Source organism: Suricata suricatta, chromosome 3 (genome assembly GCF_006229205.1).
Source record: "Suricata suricatta isolate VVHF042 chromosome 3, meerkat_22Aug2017_6uvM2_HiC, whole genome shotgun sequence".
Classification (NCBI taxonomy): domain Eukaryota; kingdom Metazoa; phylum Chordata; class Mammalia; order Carnivora; family Herpestidae; genus Suricata; species Suricata suricatta.
In genome coordinates, this window is record NC_043702.1 from 167,414,572 (window position 1) to 167,442,495 (window position 27,924).

The 27,924-nt window shown below is 48.9% G+C and overlaps 1 protein-coding gene across 2 annotated transcripts in view; it reads right to left on the minus strand.

Annotated features, from left to right (window-relative positions):
• The window catches only part of PBX1 (PBX homeobox 1), a 284,299-nt gene that overhangs the window by 49,901 nt on the left and 206,474 nt on the right, over positions 1–27,924 (minus strand). For both annotated transcript variants that reach the window (XM_029935694.1, XM_029935695.1), the window contains one exon: positions 2,082–2,326. In XM_029935694.1, the coding sequence (XP_029791554.1) occupies positions 2,082–2,326 (245 nt within the window). The remainder of the gene's footprint in view (positions 1–2,081; positions 2,327–27,924) is intronic.

Sequence of the window (27,924 nt, forward strand, 5' to 3'; positions counted from 1 at the left end):
AGTCTGTGGACTAAGGCTCAGAAACCAGATTCCAGGGCAACCTCTGTCCTTCACAGGAAGTGTGGCCAGATACACAATCTAAGCCTTTTGATTGCCATTTCCTCACCTGTATCAAAATGGAGAGGACAGTGCCTGTCCTGGGTACCCAACCACAAAACTGCCTTGAGGAACAAGTGCGATGATGTCGCCAATAGCGTTCTACTCACTGTGGATGAGCACAGCAAAATGACAAGGGGATTTAAATCACGTAAACAGTCAGTGCTTCTATATTGCGGACAACGTGAGCTCAGCATAAGGTCCGTTTTCAACACCTTCCAGTCTAATATCCATCTTAGTTAAGGGTCTAGTGGGGGAAGCCGCCCTCTGGGCCCTTCTTGGGCCCCTGGAGCTTAGAGGGAGTTAAACTGGATGGTAGGTCTAGATAGGTAGTTAAAACCATGCTTAATCTTGAAGGTCAAGTAGGAACAGCACTGAGTAGGAAGAACTTAGGAGGCCCGTTAGAGACCTTTATAGGAAATGTCTCCATCTGTCTTCTCAAGTTATCCCACCGCTGAGGGCAGACTCTGCACTCTAAAGTGTGGACTGGCTTGGGGAAGCTTAGGGATCAGCCCGCTATCTGGGCTCAGCATCTCCTGAGATCTTGGGAAGTGTCTATATGAGCCAACACGGTGGCAAGAATGCGTGCTGTCTCCCGAGAAGGTGACCGGCAATGACGCACAAGTTCTTAGCACCAGACTGCTTTTCTTTTCCTCCCCTCAAACCTCCCCTTAGGCTTATCTGATCGTTGAGTTTCTATGCTTGGCTTCATGCTTCACAGCAATTTTTTCCCCTCATAAAAGAAGGGACTTTGTAGAAATCCATTTTAAAGGGAGATGGGAGTGCAATAATGAAACTTTCTTCACTTTAAATTTTAAAATGCCTATTTCTATTTTAAAATTTAAATTTTCTATTAAGTTTGCATTTGCCTTGTCCCCAGATGGTCCTAAGTGGACCAGAGACGGTCTTCTCATTTGCTTTTGTTCCCTCTTCTTTTGTGACTCTTAAAAAAAAAAAAAAAAGAAAGCTGGAAATCCAATAAATCATTGACATTAAGTTAACCACAGAACTTCCGGATAATGTTGCATCCAAAAATGTGACCACAAACACATCTGTCACCTACTCAGGGAGGAAAGGCTGGTGTAAGGGACCCCCATTAAAGCAGTGTTGCTCATGCTGACCAGAGGAAGCTGCACGGATACGTAAATTCCTGCGTGTGTGTGGAGAGAGTGGAGGCTCTCTTGGAGAGAGGAGCTCTGCTATTATATATAATTTATATGCTGCTTTGTAATTTAAAACCTTTCTTATGCTCTCCTTCCTATGGCATTTATGGTCCTGAGATGTCCTTGACTCCAAATCTACAGCTCTTTGCCACACACCACCAGCTTCTGGGGAGAATGTGTGGACCACTGGGTCCTGCAGACCATCGGTGGAATGTCAGGACTGGAATCCAACTTTGTTGACTACAGGGGTGCCCTGAGACCTTCCACTTGGCTTATGGAGGGAGGGGAGTTCATAGTCTGTATCATATATAAAAAGAACATGTTTGACTCTCAGTTGAATGGAGTGTGGGTAGAGCAAGGGTAAACTTTAAGGCTGTGTTTTAGTGTCCTTTCCCACAGGATTCCACCAGTACCTGGAAGATAAGGAACTCTCCCCACATAAGGAGCAAACAAGGGCCCTAGGAGCCCAGCAACCTCCCCACAGGCCCGGTGGTGACTCTGGTAATGGCCTCTATTACCCTGCTGAGACCTGGGCTACAGGCCATAGCCAAATGCCCTGGAGCCTCAGCCTGAATGTTTGTTATACTGACTATTCATGTTTCCGGAAATCATCACTTACAACTCAAGTTTTTAAAATGCCTTCATGTTTAGCATGCTGGGTTTTTCACAGTGGAGACCGAGGATTTGGTGGACTCTATTCTGACCAGGGCTCTGTGTTAAGGCACAGAGGCTGGTTCCCGGGGTCTGCAAGCCCCTGAGCTAAGGGTCTCTTCATCCCACCCGGAGGGCCCCCGTGCCCGATGCCCTCGTGGCCACGGTTACCTGCTCGTACTTCTCCAGCTCCGTGTGGTAGATCTGTCTGATCTGGGACAGCTTGGCCCTGTAATCGGAGTGCTCCACGGAGTTGTCGGAGCCCGCGCCTCCCGAGGCCGCCGCCGCGGCCGCCGCTGCCGCCGAGCCTCCACCCTTCTCGGGGCCCGCCACCCCCTCGGCCAGCAGCATGTTGTCCAGTCGCATCAGCTGGGGGTCTGTCGGCTCCTCCTCCTGGGCTCCCCGGATACTCAACACTGCAGGGGGACACAGTAGGAGGGGAAGGCTTAGTGGTAACCCCGGTGAGCAAATGAAGAATAAAACCAAGGCTGTCACGGGCTCAGCAAGTCACCAAAGAGCTTGCAAAATGGCATCTGCAGAATGGGCGACGGATTGGGCAAGGGGGTACGGCGAGGGGGAGAGCATGCCAGGAGAGAACTGCTTTGTTCCAGAAAGTACTGATGCTCCACTTATGTGAACAATCCAGAACAGTCCAACTCACGGGGGCAGGAAGTAGAAGGAGCTGGGGACGGGGGCCGGGGAGTCAGTGCTGCACGGGGACAGGGTTTCACGTGGGGAAGGACGGTGGAGTTTCACACGGAGATGGACAGTGGTGACGGCTGCACTAGTGAATGTACCTAATGCCACTAAACTGCACCCTGGACGCTGAAAAATGGCCAAAATGAGAACTTTTGTTACACTTATTTTGCCACAAGAAAGTTCAAAAGTAAAAAATTTAATTATAACAGAATATAATCTTCATGTTCATCCCCAAACTGCCAGATTTTTAATTCAGGGAAAGACATTTCCTTCTTCCTTTCTAATTTTAGATTTCCATGAGTTTGTGGTTTTACACTCATTGACTCTGTAATATTTGATTGGCCTGAATTCTCATTTCCAAAATAACCTAGGCCACGGAAATCCAGTCATTTTGGATGGAAATCTTAAGACATTTCCCATAGGTCTGTAGGGAGTGTAGAGAAGTCTGAAACAGCAAGAAGATATATTGTGTGTCAATTATTCTTCAATAAAAAATAAAATAAAATAAAATAACAAAACAGCAAGAAGACAAATTGGCCATCAAGTAGGGAATGTTTATCTCCAGAGAGAGAGCTCTCTGTTCCAGAGAACAACTCTGTCCACTTGGAAACCAGGGTGAGAACCATTAAAAAATTTTTTTAAATGTTTTTAATTATTATTGAGACAGAGAGAAACAAAGCATGAGTAGGGGAGGGTCAGAGAGAGAGGGAGGCACAGAATTGGAAGCAGGCTCCAGGCGCTGAGCTGTCAGCACAGAGCCTGACGTGGGGCTTGAACCCATGAACCAGGAGATCACGACCTGAGCTGAAGTTGGACGTTCAATCGACTGAGCCACCCAGGCGCCCCCAGTGAGAACCATTTAACAAGCTGTTTGGGTATTCAGGAAGCCAGGTAGGGTGGACGAGACTCAGAGCAATGAGATGGCTGCTTTTTATGAAAACACCGTGGCCATTTGGGGGGCGGGGATGGCTTGGACTGAAAGAGATCAAGTGTTTTAGTAAATCAGCAGAAGAGCCCGGCAATCTCTTTTTACTACCGTCATACAACCTGCCATAAAATAAATCACTCATCTAAACCCAGTTTAGCTGTCAGCAGCCAAGTCTTTGTGGAAAGGGAACATGAAAAGAATTTCCAATTTAAAAAAAAAGGAAAAAATGGGGGGTAAGTCATAGGAACAGAGGGAAGTGATTCAAGACAGAGGAGGAGTCCCACGTCCTTCCCGTTTGGGGACGGGGACGGCAGGCATGCTGTGGCTCGATGGACACGCAAGCATTGGAACGATCGGAGAGTCAAGGCCGGTTTCCAGGTAGGGTGCCACCTGGGGACCCCCAAAGGGGCGGTGTCAGTTTCAGTCGCCTCCGGAGCCCCAGCCAGGCAGCCCCATCCAGTCAGGACCAGGAAGGTAGACAGGAGCTCCACACGAGGGAACATATAAATGTTCAGGGCACCCAATCACACAGAGCATCAGCATGACCCCATGCCCCGGGCTTCCATCAGGCATGACAAGAAGCAGCCTCCACTGTTGTTCAGAAGGAAATCCCAACTCCTGTGCTGAAAGGGACCCTGCAGCCTGGCTCTCACGAAACACGAGACAGTCAAGTGGCACACTGAGCCACACGCCCAAGAGTGGCAGTTAGAGCCGAGTTAAAAGGCACTGAGTAGGAACGCAATGATAGGAAAGGGCGGCAGAGGGAAGGAGGCATGCGGAGAAGGCGGGCAGCCGGGGTGGAGAGAAGGCAGCCTGCACGCCTCCCCAAACCCCACACGCCACTGGACCCAGGTTCTGTTTGTGCACCTGGGTCCTTAGTATTCTGCTTCACGAAAATAAAATTATCACAGGGGTGATGGCACTGTCGAAATTTGCTTTGCAGACATTTGTTTTCCCCCAGAGAAATCCTTCTTTTGTAGGCCCAGGAGACGAACTGGGAAATTGTCCCTTGGACTGATCTTTGAATAATATTTAGTCATGGTACTCTGTTCCTTAAATTTATTTACCCAAACCTCGAAAGTCCTCTAAAGAACACATCACTGCGAACAGAAGGTTTCTTCAGAAAAGCATTCAGTGCTGTACCCATTGCCTGAATTAGACACCTGTCCAGTCCCCAAAAGGAGGAGAAGAATGGGACCACCCGCGCACCCGGCGGCAGTCTGTCTTTCTGCACCTCTACAAGGGCGGGCGCCCGTGTGTGCGGTCTGTGGGGTTCATTTGGTGAATTTTAATTGCTTTATCAACAAAAATATCTCTGGGTCATTGAAAAATAAAAGATTTACCTCTGAGGGCATTCTTTTTTTAATTTTTAATGTTTATTTATTTATTTATTTATTTATTTATTTATTGAGAGAGAGAGAGAGAGAGAGAGAGTGAGAGAGAGCGAGCATGAGCAGGGGAGGGACAGAGAGAGAGGGAGACACAGAATCTGAAGCAGGCGCCAGGTTCCCAGCTGTCTGCACAGAGCCCGGTGTGGGACTTGAACTCGTGAATCACGAGATTAGGACCTGATCCTAAGTCAGGTGCTTAACTGACTGAGCCACTCAGGCGCCCCTCTGAGCCGTTCTTAATAAACAAATGTAACTGCTCCACTTTAGCTTGGGCATTCATTAAATTGTGCTGGGGTGAAATTCTACTCTTATCCACTCTACTGAATCTGGTGTCGCATGTCCTCCAGAAAGGCGGTGGACTCTTGACAGCAGCCCTCCCTTCCCCTCTCCCTTCCCCCTTCCCCGGGACTGACAGGAAACCCCCGACTCCAAGATGCGGAGTCAGTGGTAATGCCCCCATGGGTCCCCCCAGCCACTCCACAGTCAATCCCTCGCGCACGTGAAAGGTCTTATAATAATTTCTGGTCTCAAGGAAGGTTGCAAAGAGAAAGAGAGCAATGTCACCCTGATGGTCAGGACTCACCCCACAAGGGCTGGCCTACAAGCTGTCCGGTGACGGCCCAGATGCTGAAATAGCACGTGAGCCCAGAACTGCCCCCTCTTGCTGGCAGCTTAGGCCTCCAGCAAGGCCCAGCTAGGAGAGAAGGAGGAGAAGCAGAGATAGACCATCACAGGCCAGAGCTCCAGCCCTGGTCCCTCCAGGTGCCAGGCAGGAAGCCACAGGCACGTTACAACCACCAACATTTACTTCTGATTGTGTTTTCCCTTGCCAGACCTGCATGCTTTCACCTACCCCTATGCTCCATTTTTTCTTTTAAAGTCATTTAAAAAATTTTTTTATTCATTTATGGTGAAAGAGAGAGCAAGTAAGAGCAGGAGGAGGGGCATAGAGAGGGGGGCAGAGAGAGAGAGAGAGAGAGAGAGAGAGAGAGAATCCCAAGCAGGCTTTGCAGCTAGCTGTCAGCACAGAGCCTGACGTGGGGCTTGAACTCATGAACCATGGTATTATGACCTGAGCCGAAATCAACAGTCAGATGCTCAACTGGCTGAGCGACCCAGGTGCCCTTCTACCTTTTCTTTTCTTTTGAAAAAATTTTTAATGTTTATTTATATTTGAGAGAGAGCACACACACACATGTGAGCAGGGGAGGGGCTCCAGGCTCTGAAATGTCAGCACAGAGCCCAACGCGGGGCTCGAACTCTCGAGTTGTAAGATCATGACCTGAGCCGAGTTGGACCCTTAACCCACTGAGTCACCCAAGCGCCCACCCACCTTTTCTTTAAAACAGTCAATGGGATACACAAACTCTCCGCACGGACTCTGCACACCTACCTAATTAACATTTTGTTGGTCTTGAAATCTAACTGGTTTTAAATAAAACAAGACAGAAAATTGCTGAGAGCAGCAAAGCGCACTGAAAGGATACACTCACTGTAAGCCCCAAACCACCACGGGAATTTCAGGCCAGTCACAGTGCAAAGCACTGTATTGACTCTTTTTTTTCCTGCTCAGGTAGAGAGGACAGATTTAGTTGAGGAGAAAGAAACCCAGTGCAAATGCCAGCACTTCACTTAGCTTTTATATCATTGTATGAATCCTATGTATCATTGTAAACAAATACTCCTTAAAAAGAAATTTGGATTTAATACAGTTGGCTTCTAAATGTGGCCAATTAGAAACTGGCCTGATGGACTACAATATACCTTAGCCTAGACGTTGCTTGCATTTAGTTATTTAAAACAATTTTAAGTTTATTTATTTATTTATTTATTTATTTATTTATTTATTTATTTTGAGAGAGAGAGAGCACAAGTGAGGGAGGGCAGAGAGAGAGAGAGAGAGAGAGAGAGAGAGAGAGAGAGAGAGGTAGACACAGAATCTGAAGCAGGCTCCAGGCTTGAACCATGAACCGAGAGATCATGACCTGAGCTGAAGTCGGATGCTTAACTGGCTGAACCACCTAGGCGTCCCTCTATTTATTAATTTTTTAAATATTTATTTTTGGGAGAGCGCAAGTGGGGGAGGGGCAGAGAGGGGAACAGAGGATCCGAAGCAGGCTCTGCACTGACAGGCTCACAGCAGAGTCCGACACGGGGCTGGAACCCACAAACCATGAGATCATGACGTGAGCCCAAGCTGGACGCTCAACCGACTGAGCCACCCAGGCGCCCTGTTGTCCGCATTTATATTCAGAGTTCAGAACTCATAAATAGGTCTCAAATCAGAGAACTGATGAAAATAAAATAATATAAAGATGGGGGGAAGGAAGCAGTTCTCTCCAAATTATACTCTTTAAGTTATACTGAAATCATTATGAAAATAAAAACTTTCAGTGTATGTGTCAGAATCTCCGGCTTTATATGTGTGTGTATGTATACATATGTATACACACATAATGTATACATATATGACGTGTATATACCATGTATGTAATGTGTATATATTATGCATATATACATAATGTATGCAAGTACATAATGTATATATAATGATATAATGTGTGTATATGTGTGTATCCATATAATCCATATATACAATGTGTATATATATATAATGTGTGTATATATACACATAATGTGTGTATATAATATATGTTGCATAAATAATGTATATATGTGTGTACATATAATGTTTATATAATGTGTATAAACAATGCATTTGTAATGTATGTATACTGTGTATATAATGTGTGCATGTGTGTATATAATATATATAATGTATATGTAATATGTGTATGTATCATGCCTCTGTATATATAATATGTGTATATATAGGAACAATATAAGCAAGAGAACATATTCATCTTCCACAACTTCGCATAGAAGATTCTGGTTCTGATGGTCTTGGGCCGTGTCAGCAGGCTTGGAGGAGGCATGCATGGACCAATAAACTGCATGCACTTTATTTCTACCCAGAAGGAGAATCCGTGTGAACCATTATAAAAATGGGTGCTGGGATTCAAGGATACGGAAACTGTTTAGCTAGCTGGTTGGAAAAAAAAAAAAAACCCTCCCACCAACATTAAATAAATAAATGAAAAGGGTGATATGTCTAAGCAGAACTGAAGCTACCTATTTATTGCTTGAAGCCAGCACACTGGTGTGTAGGAGACAAAATGATTATTTAAAAGCTCCATTTGATCTCTGTGGCACCATGCAAGTCTCAAATGAACCTTCCGCCAGGACACCAGAGATGTTAACACTCATCCTCCAAGATCCAATTTCCACCAGCGGAGCTGTTACCTAACCCAGCAACCATCACAAATGATCAGGGTTCTGCTCGCCTGATGGGAGCTCTGCGCTCTCTCCCCTCCCCCACCCCCTTTGCTCCCCAGTCCAGCGGCTTTTACTGAACCGGGTTTTAAAGGGCCAAGTCCCCCGTTTACGCCAATGTATACAGTGTTTTAGCAGTCAGGAGTCAGGTCTGTACTCGTCCACCACCAGAAGACGTGATCTACTGTAGGGGGGCTGCCCCAAAGAGGCAGTTAACCCTTTTGGTAATGACCATCAAGGAAGGAGTCTCCTCCGTGCCCATCTTGTAGGAGACCAGTCAAGGCAGGTGAGTGATTTATGTAGAAACTGTCACACAAGCCCTTTGAAAAGCATCTGATGTCACATCCACCTTGCTGCCATGACTGGCCCGGGGTTAATTCTTCTTCGGTAAAACTCCCAAGATAAGGGGACTGTCACAGCACAGTCGGAGCTACTCTCACAACTGGCCTCCTGCTGTCCTTTCTTTCTCTCTTTTTCTTCAGAGAAGGAGAAAAACAAACCAAACCCAAAGGCACATTCAAGATCCTTGGCGGGCGGAGGGGGGGCTGCATGCTGCTTGTTTTGTCCTTGTCTGAACACGGGTCCCGAACAGCTCCAGCCAATGCCCACTAGAGGGCACTCTTTCTTCACCAAGGATGGGTTCTGCAGGAGGGCTGGGCAGTTTCCAGTCCCCAGGTTAGGCTTGGGGGAGATGCCCCTGCTTAGACTCAACTTTCACGGTGGAGGCAGATGTGGGGGGGGGGGGGGGGGCAGATCTACAGAGAGGCTTGTCTTCAGACTTGGACAGCGGTCCAGCGCTCCAAAAGTGGGCTGAGGTACAGAGATACGGATAGAGATAGAGATATAGAGAGCACACACAGATCAAAGAGATAGAAGATGACAGCTTTGAGAAAGGGCCCACTCTCTGGCCAATGTACCTGCCTGATTGGAAAGCGTGAGACTTACACCCCACGCAGGGCATCTCACTGTCCATGGACATGACGAGGAAGAGAGTCGGGAGAGAGGGACTCTCCCAGCCTCACCCCAAGACGGTTCTGGCATCTCCAGGAGAGACGTGTGGGATGGAAATGCATTGTCCTTGCATTTTTAGAAATACAGCCAAGAGCTGGCTCCGGAAAATAGCCCAGACACCCCCTGTAATTGTTGATAAAGTACTTGCAAGTACTGAATTGTGTCACCTTATAAAACAAGTCCAAACCACAGCGGATGATTCAAGATGACCAAGTCAAGGTCACAACAACGTAACTTTCCCCCCATATCAAAGCAAACGGGTCACAGCCAAGACTAGAATCTAGACTCTTAGACACTTTCTTCTTGACCATGACATTAGGATAATGACTGACTCTTACACAAACAGTAGCTAAGTGGACAAGACGTCAGCTTGGGGTGTGTGTATGTGTGTGCACACGTGCACATGCATGCATGCCCACAATGTCTTTCCATGCACAGATCAGGCCTGCTATTCTGGAGAAAAGACAACAGAAGTGAGGCAGAGAAGGAAAGAAGGTCTTCTTACTGACTTCTTAATCTCTTTAAATTCCTCCAAATCGGATCCCCTTCAATTACCTCTTTCTGCCAACGGCACCGTGACCAGTGAGAGCCAATGTGCCCCGGGACAGAATGCCCTCTTCTCTCTCCACCAGAGAAATCCACTTCTCATAGTCCTATCCTATTTCAACTCTCAGCTCAGCACCCTCCTCCCTGAAACCTAAGCTAATAATAGCTCAAACCAAACTCCCTCACCTCCGAGCACCAGACCATGTGCTGTCTAAACCACGGCCGCAGGGCATCTCAGAACACCCCAGTGCCACCTACCAGCTTGCCAGCAAGGCCGTGAGCTCCTGAAAGGCAGAGAAGACCTGTCCTGCATCTATGGATCCCCCAGATGGCCTCCCAGAGCCTCGGGCACTAAGTGCCCATCCAAGCATTTCTCAGTATGTACAAAGAGTGAGGGAGGGGAAAGTGGGGGATGGTGAGACCCAAAGCCTTCTGCCTCAGTATGCCCGTGGGGAGGCAGTGGGTTCCCATGTGCCCCATCCCCTACGTGCCAGTGCCAGGCTGGCCCCCGGCCAGCATGCTATTGCATTGAAGGCCTTCTCTGCTACCTCTTCCGTGACTCATGTCCAAAGTCTACCTCTTCAAATCCGACAATTCCAAACAAGCGATTCTACGCTGTCATTTAGCCAGAGCCTCCAGGCCCCCAGAGCCTGGGGCCTCCCCAGAAAGCCGACAGGATCCACAAGGAAGGCTCTGGGTGCTGTGGAGAACCAGGCAAATCACCAGTACCTGGGAAGAACTCCCCCAAGGGCTGACAGAGGCCCCCGGTGAAGGGGCCACACACACAATGTGACCACAGAAGGGCCCTGTGAGGAACGCTGGGTCCACTTCCATTACCGACCAGGCCCCTCTAAGGCGCCAGGAGCAAGGTGGGTGTTGGGAATTGTAAGATGAACCAGCCCATGGCCACGAGTCAACATTCTCTGGTCCCTTCCTGCACACGACGCCAGCCCCCTTGAGGCCTGTGGTGGGTGCAGAAGAGGAGGCGATTGGCGAACAGAAACCCCAACCAACGCACAGCCTCCTCCCTGCCCTCCGGGTCCTTCCGTGTCCCACAAGCCCGATCACACCCGCAAACCAGGAACTCCTCAGCTCGAGCTGAGAAATGACTATGACATAATTTGATTCCTCTACGCCAAAGGAGGGACTGTGGTCTCCAGTTAGTGGCTTGAGGCTCAGGGTAGCAAGTCCTGATACTCTTGGCTCCTAGCTCTTAACCCCTTGTTTGCTTTGTGGAAAGGCTTATTTTTGTGTGCTTTTACAAGAGTGTCCATCAAACACCTGGAAATGCTTAGCAATTCAATGCCCTGAATTTTCCAGACCAGCACTCCAGATGGCTACTGGTCAGTGCTTCTGGTTAGCACGGGGGGACCAATAGCCACAGGAGCCGAGACCCTCCAGGTGCAGATGCTGGACGCTGCAATGGGCTTGGGGCTGCTTTGTCTGATAAGAAGTCCAAGTTCATGAAATCTGCAGGTGCTGGGAAGCACGCTGGGACTCTGTGCTGTCTGCGTCTCAGCCCTTGAGAAGCTCAGGGACACGAAGGTGGGTCCCCAGGTCCGGGGTCTCCTGGAGTGCCACCAGGGATTTAGCTATGAAGATAAGATGTCCTACGGCTGCTTCCCCTTTCCTTCTGTGTTGGTAGCAGGTGGACCAGAGAGAGGGGACCGAAGGGCCTTAGTGAATCGGCAGCAGGATTTTGAGCAGCCTCAAACACCTCATCCCTCAAATACTTCTGGAGCATTTCCTTCAGTGCCAGGCACCGTGCTGAGTGTCGAAATACGCCATGACACACTCAGGGCTTCACACGCAGTCAGCAGCCACCAAGCGTGCAGGGCCTTGTGGGAGGTTTGCGGACGTGGAAGAAAATAAAATTCTATGACGCTCTTGGGATGGTTTTGAAGTTTGTTTGTTTTGGGGGTTATGTTTTCGGGTTTTCTTTAGAGAAACACATCATGATTTTCCTGTCACTTCTCTTTCTGGGCTGGGCTTTGGCGTGCTGGTCACACACGTTTTCTCCTTCTCAGGCGATGCTTGGGCACAGATCCCATTCACACGTCCCCTGCTTGGCACATAAGCCTCCCCAGGCCAGCTGGCAGAGAGAGGGCTCATGTGCTGGGCAGCAGGCTCCTGCCTTTCTGGATGGGCGCCGGCCACCTGGGCGAGGGGCTTTGGTCCTTAATAGCTCAAGCTTGGACTGGGCTCGGAGCCCCTTTGCCTAAAGAGTCGCTGCAGAGGCTGGTAGGAAGGTGTGGCCCAGGAGCACGGGGTGTGTGAGGCCCGCATCGCACGTGGTAACCCAGACGCAAGAAAGCACAGCCTACCAACCTGTGCATAAAAAGCATCAGGACTGGACGGTGGCCCGCTGTGCGTCCCCCAGAGAGGCATGCTTTCTCTGCCCGGAGTCCCTGAAAGAGGTGAGCACTGAGGAAGTGAGAGACAGTCCTCAAGACTCTCTTGCCCAAAGATGAAAATGTTCTGTCGCTTGGAGTCTCCAGTACATTCTCTGCTTCACTGCAAGGACTAACACACGATAGATTTCCTTTCTCGTCATATGTTAATATCCCTGAAGTGCGTGAGGACGCGCCCGGGGCTCCCTTCGGTCAGCTCCATAGCAGGGCACGAAGAAAGGTCACTGGCACAAAGTCAGGGTCGAGATTCCCAAGCTATGACCTGACCCTTCCCTTAAGCTCAGCTTCCTTATCGCCCCGCAGTCAATAATAATATCGGCCACGCCATAATTCTTATTAAGGATGAAATAAGGTCATTTTTATAAAGGCACATGTCTGTGCTTAGTAACTGGTAGGTTTTCAACTGTTGGTTAAACCTGAATCAATCCCATTGAAAAAGGTCCCTTTGGGAGGAACAAGAAAGCGAGACAAATTTAGAATTAAGAGTTTGGTTTCTGTATCTCAGGAACCAGCAACACAGAAGGAACCGGGATAAGTCAGTGAGTGTTCTCACACATGCAGGTGTGTGCGTGCACACACACACACGCACACACACACGCGCACACATGTGTGCGCGCGCTCTCCTCCCCTGTCCTGCGCTTCCAGGCAGGCTCATTTTCACATCATCACAGGCCAACAAATCGATCCTCAGCCAACAGAATACATTTCAAACATCTTTTTTTGATCCTCTTCCTCCTACCCCTCACGTTCCCAGACTTTTATTCTCCCAAGCACATTTAAGAATCTTGTTTCCTCTCAAGCCTGAAGACTCCCCTCTTTCCACAGAGCCCCTGCCTTCAGTCTTCCTGACTTGGGAAACATCTGCGTCTCACTGACCTGGCAGAGCTCGCTTGGGAAGACTCAGTCCTTCTAGAAACTGAAAGACCCTTCTGGGAACCTCTTAGGTCTAACGCAGCCTCCACTTGTGTCAGACTAGACCGCCAGAAGTCATCTCGCGGATGGCTGCTTCTCATCTCCACGTGAAAAATAAATAAATAATAACCAAAGAGAGTAAAGGCTATTCACCATCAAGGTTTGATCAAGTGGGTTTCCCCTTCCTTTTGGTTGGGATTCAGACCTCACGGTCATCCTTTGCCGCAGGGGCATTAAAGAAACCCCACACTCAAAACGTTAAAACAACTGGATGTGGCCACGTGTCTATCATGTGTGGTCGTAGCATCCTGACGTCACGTCATTTTCTTAGGACTATACATGCTGTCCTGGTTCCTGGTGACAAGTGGGATTTGCTTGCACGGCATTTTCGAACTCCATCATGGCAGACTGATTTTATTTCTCCAACCTCCTCAACAGTTTCATCAGAATTTAGTTTGAAACACAGAACATTCTGTTCTCTTACAGAGTCCTTCCCAGTTTTTGAAAACCACGGAGTAGTTCAAAGGGAGGTCTCCTAATGGAAGGGGTCACTGACCTTCAGGAGCCTTCCCACAAGATGGTGATAATTTACTCTTAGCCTGCTCCATGGTTATTTCCAGCTCCACCAATCACAGGAGCCCCATACTAGTACAGCTAGTACACCCTTGCCCTGCTCGAGTTAGCTCACACCTCTGTCGATGGCCAGATGACTACCATCAACAGAGGTGTGTACTCAAAGGACGGACAGACCACGACATCACAGATGGCGAGCAGCAGATTCCAGTAGGGTAGACACATCTGGAATCAAGAAATGAAGTACATGTTCCAGTTTACACCACCCCTTTGGCCTCTTTCACTCAGTCCTTCTGTTTCTCTCTCCATTAGAAACACGATCCTTTGACTCTATAAAGAGGATGAGAAATTCAAGTGTGGGAGAGAAAATTGACGAGTGTGTTTATCTTCAACAAGACAAGAGAAAGGGGATTCCCTGAAGCTCAAAAGTACTCTTGCCCCTGCAGCTACCATTGGTGATGAGACAATTTCACGTGAGTCTATATGTCGACTATGCTCATATTATGTCGGGATAGGAGATATGATGAAGCATGTGTCCATCTCCTACTTGGGACCTGGGAGAGGGGCTAGCTGGGAAAGGGCCTGGCAAAGAGCACTGACATAAAGGTGAAGGATCAGGTTGATCTGTCAGTCCTTCCAATATATTCCTCTCTGTAGAAACAGAACATTGGCTTCTAGCTGAGGTCATGGCCACTGAGAGGAAAGACACTTTCCAGCTTCCCTTGCAGCTAGATATGGTCATGTCTTGAGTGACAAAATTCTAGAGACAGATGAGTTGAAGGACAATATAAAACTTCTAGGAATGTCCTTGAAAAGAAAAAAGGCCTTTCTTGTCTCTTTCTCTAGTCTCCTGTTAAATAGAACAGGAGCACAATGGCTAGGGCTCCAGAAGCCACTTTGGACCATGAATTGGCCTGGGGAATGGAAGCCACACCAGGAAGAGAAACCAGATACAAGTTATCCTACTCTAGTGACCAGCCTTGATGGTAGCCTTAGGACTATATGAAAACAAGGAGACAGAAACTCGTACCTGTATTTTGTTTCAGTCAGTTATTTTGAAGGTTTTGGAAGATTTTGTTTGGTTTTGGCAGCCTAGCCAATCCGAGCTATTAAGAAGAAGGGGGTGGAACAATGCTGCAAGGCAGAAAGAGTTTGAGTTTGTTCGCACGATATAATGATGCAGAGATCATTACAAACGGGCAGATTTAAGAACTAGAAGCAAGTCACAGAAAAGCCTGAGTCATTGCTGGGGAGAATTTCTTCCTGCAAAAGGAAAAGGCTTAGAACAGATAGAAAGAGGGCTGATCATAAGAAGGGCCTCTCCGGGAGCTGCCCTGGCTAATGAGCAGAGCGGGGAGAAGATTCAGGAAGTCTGGGGCCCAGGGAGCAGGGAAGGAGATGCCTCCTGTTCAGGGTGCTGGGTAGAGCAGGGAAGACGGTGTTGGCGGGGAGAGGCAGCTGCACGTGGAAACCCGCCGAAAACTCTCTACTGCTTCCGTGATGAAGAAGAGAGCAAAAGGGAGGTTCATCTTGACCAGAGGAAGCTAGGGCGGACTAAACTGTAAACTTGGAGGCAAACCCAGGAGCAGGAGTGGCATGGCGACTGAACCCTATGACAAATTATTTTGGGCTGCTGTTAACTCGCCTGCCTACATCCAGCTCATACTGGAACATTTCCTTACACAATAGTAGAATAATGTTTGCATCCTAAGCAGCCTGCGGGATCTGTCTGTTCCAGAGGACTGGGACAGGGACACAGGAGAAGGAAAAGGGAGATCCCAACGCAGCCTACTTACAGAAGAAATCACCCCCGCTCACTTTGTTGGTAGATGTGTTGCTGCCGAAGGACAGCGGGTCTCTTTATGGGTGTCCCAGGTCCATTTCAAAACACACGCCAATTAGTTTTCCTTCTTCCATGACCACAGACAACACCTGTGACCCCAGACAGCCATCTCACAAACGCATACAAGGTCAGGCAGGTCCTTCAGGGAGAGTCTACGGATGATCCATCACCGCTCGTTACGAAAACCACCCAGAGCACATGCCTCGCTGCTAATGAGTCACCTGTGTGAGCCTTGGATGCACGGAGCTGTGGGATCCACAGGCAAACAGGTCACGTGAGAAGCAGGAGGCTTTTACTGCTCCTCAAAACTTCCCAAGGAGAGTCTGAAAGCTCTAAGTCTTAAGTGACAGGGCAGGTCAGATGGTGCCCAGGACACTGCGTCTAGATTCTGGTCCTAGGCATGAGGTGTTGAGCATGAAATGCTGGTGGCGATCGCAGTGGCAGAAGGGGGGAGGAGGGCATTTGAGATAATGAGTTCCAGATTGTGAAACATGCCTTCCCCAGCCCGGTCGCTGGATCAAAGAGAAACGTCTCCTGGGGACCAAGAAAGGTCTTGGACTGATGTCTTAAGGGAGGCGTGACATTTCTGCTTTGGGGAAGAGTCCAGGAGCCATCATTTCCTACCCTTGACATCTCAGGACCTGTGCATTTCCTTGGGGAACGAGACCGGGTGGACTGACCTCCCGGCCGGCCCTCCCTGGCGCCTCCCCCTCTCCTCCCAGCAGAGCCCAGGCGGCTGAGGCCCTGAATACATAAACACCTGGTGGACAAATGGGCTTCACTGCTCTTGAACCTGAGCACCAGCATTCAAATCCCATCCCGAACAGAGCTTCGCAGATGCCGATTCAAGTTTCCAGGGGGACATTTTAAAGGAGAAGTAGATTTCAAGTAAATGATTGCAACTTATCGAAAATAATGTGCTACTTAGCGTCTGCGGCAAACATCCTGGCAGGCAGCGAGGGGCAGGCGCGCTGGAGCAGATGGGAGCGATTAGGCTCCGAGTTTCAGACGAGCGTTGTGTTGTCATCTCCACTTGCTTTTACATCCTGGTAAAATCCAGAAGAAGGGGAGAAGAAAGACGGGTCCTCCGGCCCATCCCTTCTTCAATGCACTCGAGATGGCCCCCCTCACCCCCCACCAAGCGCTCTCGCATGGGCGGTGCCTCCCACAGTGGGGCGGTACAGTGACCATCATGACCATCATCATCAGAAAGCATTTAGCACGGCAAGGCGCTAGCTAAATACATCAACGGTTGACAGAGAGACAGATGACAGGCTATCTTAATTTTCCTTTAAAGATCTGCCTCCCTGAGGCTGGGCCTTATTTACTGTGGTTCCTACTATATTTATCTGAAGAGGTGTCTTGTTTTCTCCTCCACTGAGTGAGCCAACATCTCTCGCTGACCCACAAAAGAGCTGCGTTCAAGCTGACGCGGTGCGGAAGCTCCCCACCTGTTCCACCGGCCGGACATTAGCACGGCCCTACTCAGGGCCTTTACTGTGGCTACTTCCCTGGGCCACATCTGGCCTCAGGGGAGAGCCCCTAGCAAGCGTGTCTATGTGGAGGAGGACACGGAGGCCCAGAGTGCCAAGCCTCCAGCAAGGGCCCTGCAGATCGGAGAGAGACGCCAGCTGTCCCCGCATCAGTAAAGGCCTTTGCAGGGCCTCGGCCTCCCCGGGGTAACAGACACATGGTAATCTTAGAAGCCAAATTTGCTTTTCTCTTTCGGTGCCGCCTGGCGCCTGCTTGACTCTGCCAAACTGGTCATGTCCACTTATGTTTACTGACAGCCTCACAGCTCAGTTAAAATAAAAATCTCTCAGCCTGCACAGAGTGTTACTGGCCTGCACGATTTCACCCACACTGCCATTCTGCCAAGGCCCCAGGTCCATCCGCCATTCATTCAACAAACATAGACTGTGTATCCGCTCTCTGCTAAGTCCTATATTTCCACTGGGGAGGCTGAACCAGAAATAAGTCTGCAGGTTCATGGGAGAAAGAGAAGCATTAGCGAATAACACAAAGCGAAATGGACAGACGTGTGGATAAATGAAAGGATGGAGGAAGCGATGGTATTTTCCTGGGTGGAATTAAACTTTACAAAGCGATTTATCAAAAATGAACTTGTCTGCATGAACATTCTGGGATATTATTAAACGCTTTATTCAGATAAGAGAACAGATGCATGGAGGGAGGGTCAGATCGACTCCTGGCCCCACAACTGGTCATGTTGTTGACTTTAGGGCTTTCCCCCTACATCCCAGCCGCCTCCAATCTCCGTGAGGCCAGGAGCAGGTGAGGGCCCAGGCCCCAAAACACCCACAGGGCTGCACAAAACACCACGGCCTGAATTAGCAGCTGGCAAGTTGCACAGGTCAAAGGCCAAGGTGAACAGTCATGCCGCCCTTCCACAGAATTTCATGTCTCTGCTTTCTTGAACTGGCCTAAACCAAGAAAAACCACGAGCAACACGTGCTTTCCCCAGCTCCCACGCCCTCTACCCCGTTCTGCCATAGAGTAAACACCAAAGTCACCGGACTGCTGGCACACAAGACCGTCATGATTACAGTTGTGCCAACACTTGTATTTATTTATTTATTTATTATGTTTTTTGTTTTTGAGAGATAGAGAGAGACAGCACGAGCAGGGGAGGGTCAGAGAGAGAGGGAGACACAGAATCTGAAGCAGGCTCCAGGCTCTGAGCTAGCTGTCAGCACAGAGCCCGACACGGGGCTCGAACCCACCAACTGTGAGATCATGACCTGAACTGAAGTCAGACGCTTAACTGACTGAGCCACCCAGGCACCAGCAATGCTTTTTTTTTTTTTTTCATAAAGCTTGATTTGCTGTCCTCCTCTCAGAATGGAGGACGTGGAGGAGAAGTCCTGGTAGCCATTCTGTTACTCTGTTTGGGAACGATGGCACTGGGTTGCTGGGACAAGACCTTGGTTTGAGGGATCAACACCACACAGTGGGAGACGCCCTCCGACTTCAGGCTCTGTTCCCAACATGCAAACCGCAGTGTGGGTCCCCTCTCTGCCGTCATAAATGATCAGAATAGCACACGGGCTGACACAAGTGAGAAAGCAAGATGCTCTGAAGTCCTCCAGCAAAAGAGGTGCCAGATACCTGCATGGAGTCACTCAATGTATGTATCATGTCAATTTCCATTTCCTAGAAAACATGCGAAGGTCTGGAGCCATCTCACCTGTCCTCCTCATCTTCAAGCACTATCTCCAACAGGTGATGACAGAACCATGACAACGTTAGGACAAAACCCGGCTAATTTTAAGATCCCGTAAGCCAAAGCAAATTATGTTGATGTAGTTGTTTCCTCTTTGAGAGAGGATCCCAGAGAACTGACTTTGGTAAAGACCTAGAGATTTCTATATTCAAACGATACTGCTGGCTCTGACGCTCAGGGTGCCAGGGGAGATCAGAAAGGATGTAAAGAATTATGAACAGAATACAAAGCAGGGGTTTCCCTAATTCCTCTCTGCCTTGCCGCTACTGGGGCAGGTCTGTGTTTGGAAGGACTCTGGACTCTCCAAACACGATAGCCTGGTGTCTGCTCATGTCCTGTGGGAAGATGCTTAGGTTTGGCTTGATGGTCTGAGTCCCTGGGATGCAACATCACTATCCATTTTCTGACTGTGAAAACGTCTGAGATTATTTTAAGGATGCTGAGTTTCAACCTGTGGTTTTCCTGGACAATTATTCTTTTGATGGTCAAGCCTTTACTCAGCCTCATGTGTAGAAGAAAAAAGGCATGTTCCACCACCTTCTGAATGATGGCACAAATATCCCATGTCTCACACACACACAGAAAACCCACAAATGCACAACCACAGGATCTAGAGGAGACAACTGGTCTTAAGTTTTCACTGTGACTTAGAAGCTAAACCATATATACACAATGATGGGTGTGCTAAACTCAGAGATTTATAATCCCTTAAAATAAAGAAGAGAAAACTCATCATTGTACATCAAAGAAAACTTCCATTGCTCAAATTAGGCTTAGAACTTGGCAGGTACTTTTCATAGCTCTGTTTTAGTGGGCCATGGCCCTCTGTGTGGTTCTCTGAATTTATCCTACAAGTAGAAATTAACTCAAGTTCAGAAGAAAAACAAATATCCCTGTGGGTACAACTCATCCATTTGGGGAATACGCTGATCTTTAGGAGACAATGATTTCCCTAGAAAAGGGAAGGGAAGAAGGAGAATCTGGGGGGTGGGCAGAGGCAGGAGGGAAGGCAATTAAGAGAGGGAGGTGAGGGGGGGAAAGGAGGAGAAAAGAGGGAGACCAAATAAGTCTCCAGATGTCCGTGGCTCAAGAGGCATTACACAGACCACATGCCCAGTGGTTAGGACATAAAACAGTGGCTCTTCTGTCTAAATCTCACGTCACAGTGTCCTTCCCACCATGTGACTTGGCTCTGCTCTGTTCTGTCCTTTCTTCAGCTCACCATGTCCCTTCCGTCTAAGGATTACTCATGCCCGTGGGGACTTAAGAGTCTACTTCAAAGAAAGAAAAGTAGGGGAGCCCAGGTGGCTCAGTTGGTTTAGCGTCTGACTCTTGATTTCAGCTCAGATCATGGTCTCATGGTTCATGAGTCTGAGCCCTGTGTTGGGCTCCGCACTGACAGTGGGAAGGCTGCTAGGGATTCTCTTTCTCCCTCTCGCTAGGCTCCACCCCTGCGCATGCTTCCTCAAGATAAATAAATAAACATTTTTGAAAAACAAAAAGAAAGAAAAGCAGGAAAGGTGCATGAGGGAGAACGCATGTGCAGGGAGCTGTATGAAACCCCCAACAATTTACATTTGCCTTCATTCTTGGGTTGGTCCCTTTTTAGTGAAATATATTAATTAGTGTATTCACTCATTAAATCCAGAGCATCATTCTCGGGGTGCTGACCATGGGCCAGAGAGTATGGGCGTACTGGAGGCACAGAGATGGAAGACAAAAGGAGCGGATGGTTTCATGGAGGAAAGCAGAAGAACAGATCCTTAGCACAGAGCAGCGTGGAGGAAGTGTACTCCCCCAAATGCCTCCCCACTTGTGTGTGATCTTTTCACAATCAAGTGTGCCTGACATTCATCCTAATCCCTTTGAGCCAGGGCAGACCACCATGTATTCGAGTAGGCACACAGACGTCAACGTATCCTGGCACAGAGGCTGACGCGGCCAGGGGCCAGGTGCTTGCGTCCACCCATGACCAGCGCTCACCGCATCCTCACGCCACTAAATTGGCAACCACTTGTGCAACTTAAACACTCAAGAGCCCTAATGAAGCAGAACCTCGGCTCCACATCCGGGGACAGGATCTCTGCCCTCTCCCTGGAGAGTTGCTCCCATGGAAGGAGTTGGGGGGATGGGTCCCAAGAGTGCAGCCAGCATCAATCATGCCAACTTCGCTTGGCAGACCTTCTTAACGAACGTACTTCCTCCTCCATGAGGAGCGAGGGCCCCGTAGACTGCACCCAAGCCACAAGCTTCACGGCAAACCAGCAATGGGCCGAGAGGGAGAGACAAAGGTGGTTTCAAGGCTTTTGTGGCTTCAAAGAAAACATCTCTGGATGTGAGAAAGCATTCAGTGGTCTCCACAGGAATCCCTGCCCTGTGGTCAGGCACTCTCGCGTCTGTGGCTGTTGACTTCACCGCACACTCAATGTGGTGCCGCCATAGTCCTCCCTCCTTCAGCCCTCAGCACACCGAGAAGACAGTCCTACAAGCTTCCAGGAGAGTCTGGGGCCATGACCTTCCACTCCATGATCTTTGACAGAGACGCCTGGGGGCAAACGTCTCAGACTCTTAAAATCTTATCTGGTTCCTTCCAGGAATGGAGAAGAAAAGTAAATACTTAGCCTGTGGCGCAGAGGTTGGGAGAGAAGCAGCTGTAATCGAGTCTCAATTTCTCACTCGTCCCAGATCCGAGGTGAAGCCCGATCCCCCTGACCCCTAAGCAAGCTTACTCAGTGCAGCAAAGCACAGGCTCCAACCAGCAATAATTCCACATATAAACAACTCTTGCTAGGCATGAAGCACACACCAGACAGTAATCAGCTTATCTAATAGAACAGGCCTCTTTTCCTAACACAGAGGAGGATTAGCAGGCTTGAATTACAGCCGTGAAGTGTAATCAAGCCCTGATCGGCACTGGCAAAGGATACTGTATGTTCATACTCCTGCTGGGCCACGGCTTATTGGCGCAATGTGGTGGACCTATGGGGGGACAAACAGGAAATGCTTCTGCTGGTAATTACACTGGGAGGTAGCCACTGAGAAACGAGGAAGAGCAAGTATTATGAGAGAAAAATGAGATCACAATTGATGCCCACATGCCCATTCTGCCACCTCCAGTCTTTGGAAAGTCTTGAAGTTGCTGCATTTGAGCAGATTTTTCGGGTCCGTTAAAAAGACAATACCCCCAGAGCCACCACAAGCCAGGGCACACTCCCGCCTCGGTTGGCCACAGAAGCAACTTCGGGAGTGTCCATGGCACAAAGCCCACAGCTTCTTACCACGGCGACCGCTTGGAAATCCAAGTAAATAAATTGAAGGATTCCGTCCTAACCTTGAAGAGGCCAAGCCAACTCAACCCAGACAGGAATTGCCTTTTTGTCTCCTGGACAGAGACGTCTCCTTGGACTCGAGAGCTGACATTTTATGATATGAAAAGGTCTTTACATACTCAATCATACCATGACTTCGGAAACTTGCGAAGCTTCCCAAAGGACCTTGCTTGAGAAGGAAAGCATTTAAGTTCATGTTCTCTTGTCCCGCCATTTCTTCATGATGGACTTTGCCTAGCATCCTCTGCATAGAATCCCTCTATGGACAGCACGTCAACAGCCCATTAGCCTTCTCTTGTGAAGAGTAATCACAGCCCCCTTGGAAAGGCCTCATCTATCTTGCCATCTATCCCTTCTTTCTATTCGTGTTTCCTCAAGATCAAAGAATCCAAACTGGACACAATGCTTTAGGAATCTGCCTGCGTTGACATGGGGATTGTGGAGGGGAAAAGAACTTCCTGATTTTCCTGAGTCCTGGACCTAGTTTGAGGCAAACACCTTGATGGTCCACGTTTGATGCTCACCTGCCCGTGGCTGCCTGGGACCCCCACCATGCGTTTGCTTCTCTTCAGTTGAATCTCACCTCAGCTCATTCTTTCCCACACCTGCTTTTCAGTACCTTTCCAACACCCAAGTCTTTCCAGTACACTCAGCAAGTGTCTGAAGGTGACATCATGAATCCCCTTTAGAGATAATCCATGGGTTCAGAAATGATGTGCCTAGACCACCTGCCCTACCTACCTGCCCCATGGTACCCCTTGAGCCATATGCCCCCAAAAGCACTCTCCACACCTGATCACAGCACGGAACCCTACAGCAGAGATCTTTATCCACATGGCCTCTGACAGAACATGGTGAGACCAAAACTGTCAGACTCTTAAGCAATTGCCAATTTCATAAAACTAATCATTTTTAACAATTCTAGAATAGATGACGGTAGAGTTGGTGGTGCAATAAGATACACAGTATGTCAGCTGTGTCGGTCAGTGGAATGTTGAGTTCTACCCAGTGAATGTGACATGGTGGTGAAGATCCTTTGAGAGAGCTTCTAAGTCATGCCAAAGTGCAGCCAGAATAATCCTAGTATTCAAAATTAGTCTGCCAACACAGAGGCTGAGAACCACCAGTGTTGGCGGGACAAAGCCACCAGATGCAAGAAGAAGCCAAGCTCTATCAAGAATGGTCTCGGTGATGGTGATGGGGAGCTTGGGTGGCTCCGTTGGTCAAGCGTCTGATTCTTGACTTCAGCTCTGGTCATGATCTCACGAGTTTGAGCCCCACGTCAGGCTCCACGCTAACCACGCAGAGCCTGCTTGGGGTTCTTTCTCCCTCTTGCTCTGACCCTTCCACTTTCTCTCTCTCTCAATAAATAAAACTAAACTTAAAAAAAAAAAAAAGAATTCCCTCAGTGATGAGTTCAGCTGATCTGACCTGACATGGGTTTTGACAGCCGCGGAAGCACTTAGAGTTGGAGTCCAGAGCTGGGTGTGGTCATATCTGGAAAATCAGATGCTCTGAGTACAAGCACTCCTCCTGGTGTGACTCAGCGGGCACCTCCCTCCTCTGACAGGTCTGACCACTTATCTGGAGCCAGGCCTGCACTCTGGGGCTGGCTAAGTACTGTCAGCTTTGCTCAGACTTCTAGCCTGCCCCGGAGGTCATGCCTGGGGCCATCCAACCAGCCTTGCAAACCTCATTCTACCATCTCCACCACCACCACCCCCCTCCCACCCTCCCCCCTCCCCCAAAGCATGCAGGGCTGCAACACTGTCCTCCTGAGGCACACCGTGTGCAGCAGGGGAGGGAAGGGGCCACACCCAAAGCCAGAAATGCAGTTTCTGTCACAGCTTTCTGAATTGGTACAGGGTCCCGAAACCAACAGTCACTCTGTAGCCCCATCTGCAAAATGGGCCGCTGCCTTTCCCTTCCAGACCTGTCATAAGTTTCATAAACACACTCTCTGCAAAGCCCTCTCAACTTTATCTTTCTAGCTGACACCTTGCATGGCCCCACTGAACACATGCACTTGTAGAGACAGCCTGTCAGACTGGGTAGATCCCGGTTGCATCTTTGTTCAGGATTGAACATGTCCGAAAGGATTTAAAACCATACGCTCTTTTGAATCTAGACTTTTTAGAAGAAAAAAAAATCGCATTGCTGAACCCCAAGGTCTCATGGCAAACAATTTTGGTCTCATGAATCTGTAATAAATTCTATCCTGTGGCGGACTTTCTGTTGAGTTTCCGATCTGTTGCTGAAATGGATCTCGCAGCAGATCTTTGGGGAAGAGCGATCAGGTGCTTTCATGAGAACAGATGAGAGGTGGGGCCTTTTCCATGTTTGGGGAAGGGCCCAAACTTGAGGTCGGCTCTGTCTCTCCTCGCCCCCACACAGGGTCTTGGGTTTCTGCATTCATTCTCCTTCCCTGGGGTGCGCCCAGCCCCCCTTGGGGCCAGGAGGCCAGGTCCCATCCCAGCAGACAGGTTGGGGGGTGGATGGGGGGCAGGTGGGTAATTTTTCCTTTCAGCTTTAATGGCTGCTATTAACAATAAGTTGCCCTCCCTATGGCTCAACTTGCAGCTTTTTCTCTGATTGCCTATGAGTAACACTGTGCCACATGAGCTGTGTTTAACAGAGGTGTAATAAATGCCAAAGAAGAAATATTACCCAAAATAAAAAAGAGTTTGTCCCTGTGTGGCCAGGATCCCATGACTCACAACAACGTTCATTTTAGCTTCCAGCGCGATTTCCATTTCCATTCTTTTTTTTTTTTTTAAGGGTCTCTGGGGGCTTTAAAAAAGCTGTTTAAGAGAAAAGACAGAAAGGCTGTAGGGACTGTTGAGTGCAGGGACTTCTGAGTCCCAGACAAATGCGGCGTGCAGACCACAGACAGACTGACAGACAAGGGAAGCCTCTGGGCTAAGGGGACAGACGGAAGCAGGTAGACAAGAAGGCGAATTACTGACCCTGCCTTTGGAGAAAGACAAGCTGGCATCATTGGTGGTTGAGAATATCATCCTACCCAGCAACTGGGAGACAGAAAACAGGGAAGGGAAGGCTGGATACCCCTTCGCCCCAAACACACACACCCCTGGGGCAAGAAAGATAGCAAGTTCTCATTTACTTGCAAGAAAACTATTCTCCTTTTGATAATAAGCAAAAAATACTTCTATGTTTTTCAAATAGTAGCTGGTCGGAGCTCTTCCAATCCCGGAGAAGAAAAGCAATAAACACTCAAATCCCCTGGTGGTCCCTTGGTTGAAGATGTTGGTCAGGAAGTATTCCAAACCCTCAAGGTTATCAGGAAAAGGGAAGATAGAGGGGTGAAGAGGGTGGAGAAGACTCCCGCCACCCCCACTTTGGGGGTCCTGGGAGGAAAGTGTGCCCATCTTGGGAAAGCTAGGATGTTAAGGTAACAGGATCAAGAGGTACCTACTTTCAATTCACTTTGCTGAAAGGATCAGACAAACACAGAGGACCAGCGGTCTCTGGAATGAATGAATGCACACATGCTTATGGTGGCCTGTGTCCCTCTTCCAAAGGTCACAGACCTCCTTGCCTCCATCTTGGCACACCTCTCACACCTGTGTAATAAACACCGGAACCTTCACCTCAAATCTGAGTAACAGATTTAGGGGCATCAAAAGACATAGTGATACCAGGGTTTGGCTTCAGAAAGGCACCTTGCTCGAGAAGATTCCCGGAGCTGGTGGTATAAACTGCTAGAGATGGTGACAGTTCTCAAAGGTTCCAGAGGGAAGAGACAGGCAAGCAGAACTGCCTGACCACGCCCTACGGAAGACACCGGAGCCTCGTACGTGCAGAATGCCAGCAGGCATTGTCTGCAAGACATCTGAGCCAAGAAGCAGGGCAGGGAGAGGGAAGGGAATGGCTCTAGGCTGCCTTGGTCAGGAAGGGGAAGCAATGTCCACCGACTATGAGTGGTCATGGGGATGAATTTCACCCGCAGGGGGCAGCTCCAGTGGAAAAGTGCTGGTTTTCCAGTCCAGGTGATGTACTTGGTCTGCCACGCTTCATCGGAGTGACCTTGGGCAAGTCATTCTCATTTCTTTATAGCAAGGGAAGATGGCACACAGAGGTTTTTCAGAAACTTGATAACCCAAGTTTCTGAAAAAGCAGTCACTTTCGGGGCACCTGGGCAGCTCAGTCAGTTAAGCATCTGACTTTAGCTCAGGTCATGATCTTGTGGTTCATGGTTGGAGCTCTGCATTGAGCTCTGTGCTCTCAGCTGGGAGCCTAGAGCCTGCTTCAGATTCTGGGTTTCCCTCTCTCTCTGTCCCTCCTGCACTCACACTCTGTCTCTCTCTCAAAAATAAATAACATTAAAAAAAGGAATAAAAAAAGAATAACTAGCCATTTTCTAAATTGAAAGAGCAAGTGAGCGAACCGGCCTTTGACCAGAGATGGGGACTCCTTCTCTGCCACAGGGCTTGCGGCTCTACCAAGAACTTTCCTATCACCTCATCCACACGCTCGCATCTAATCCACATTCCACTCTTCAGAAGTAGATCACACGTACCCCCCATTTTTTTTTTTTTAGGAAATTGGCTCAGAGACACTCAACTCAGCCCAGGTTTACACACTCACTCAAGTCCAGTTCTGCAAAGTCCAAGGCGTCTGCACCCTTCTAGGCTTCTGTGCTCGTACTGGGAGGGGCCAGGAGTGCTGGGTGTGAACAGGGCGGTGGGCATACTGTCCTCAAGTCCGTTCCCATGTTGTGAGCTGGAGGGAAAGGTAGGGGTGCCAGCAGGTGCAGGCGAGCTGAGAGAGGGTATGGGGATGCTCAAGGGCACGGACCCTTACGGAGCCTGAACCAAGTGGGGCATGATGGCGGAGACTCGACCCAACTCCTTTAGTAATAAGCGTCCCTTCACTTATAGGACAGTTACTTGTAAGCCACGTCATCTGGTGCCAAACGTTGGCTTAAGATCACATTTGGCACGTGTTCCCTCGGTGGTCACCTCCAGCCCCAGCTTCCTGGTTATGATGATGTAATATTTCTTTCTACGGCACACACAGCACACTTCATCTGATCCTCACAAATAGCCTTGGAGGAGAAGACTGTTAACAAATGACACAGTGAGACCCCGTTAGGTGAGGGACAGAGAAGAGAGTGGGACTGATGCCTTCTCCACTTCATCGAAGCGTCTCCTGAGCCTAATGCCCTTGTTTTATAGTTTCCCCCTATGAACATGAGTCAGAGGGGGAGCCATTTCTGACATCAAAGGGAATATGTCTTCTCAGCTCCAGAGGGGTCAGAAAATGACATGAGCCCAGGGTACAGATCCATGATTTGGGGCCAGAGTCTTATTCAATCTCTGCGAGATTCTTCATGAACCCCTCAAAATCTTGAGCCGGCAAATTCCACTTATTTGTGAGGGAATCAAACCACATGTAGCGGTGGAGGCAATGGATCGGAAGTTTCAATCAACCCGAACAGATTCTATAATAAAAGCATCCCTGGGTCACACAAATAAGCAACTCTTCAGGGACGTGAGGCGGGGCGGAGAGGGCAAAGGCGGTGGGGAGCAAGGGGAGTTTCTTTTATGGAAGAGGTGGTCTGCTTCTCTCTCGGTTGCACTATACTGAGCTCAAGGCAACTGTTCCTACTGGTGAGAGCCATTCTACTGGGAACCACTGGGATTTACACAATGGAAAGGTGATGTAAGCTATAAATCCAAATCACATTTCAGAACCATTTCAGTGAGCAGAGGCAAAGTCATAAAGCAGTACTCGGCTTTATGAGGACCCGGAGAATGTTAAGAGCAGAGGC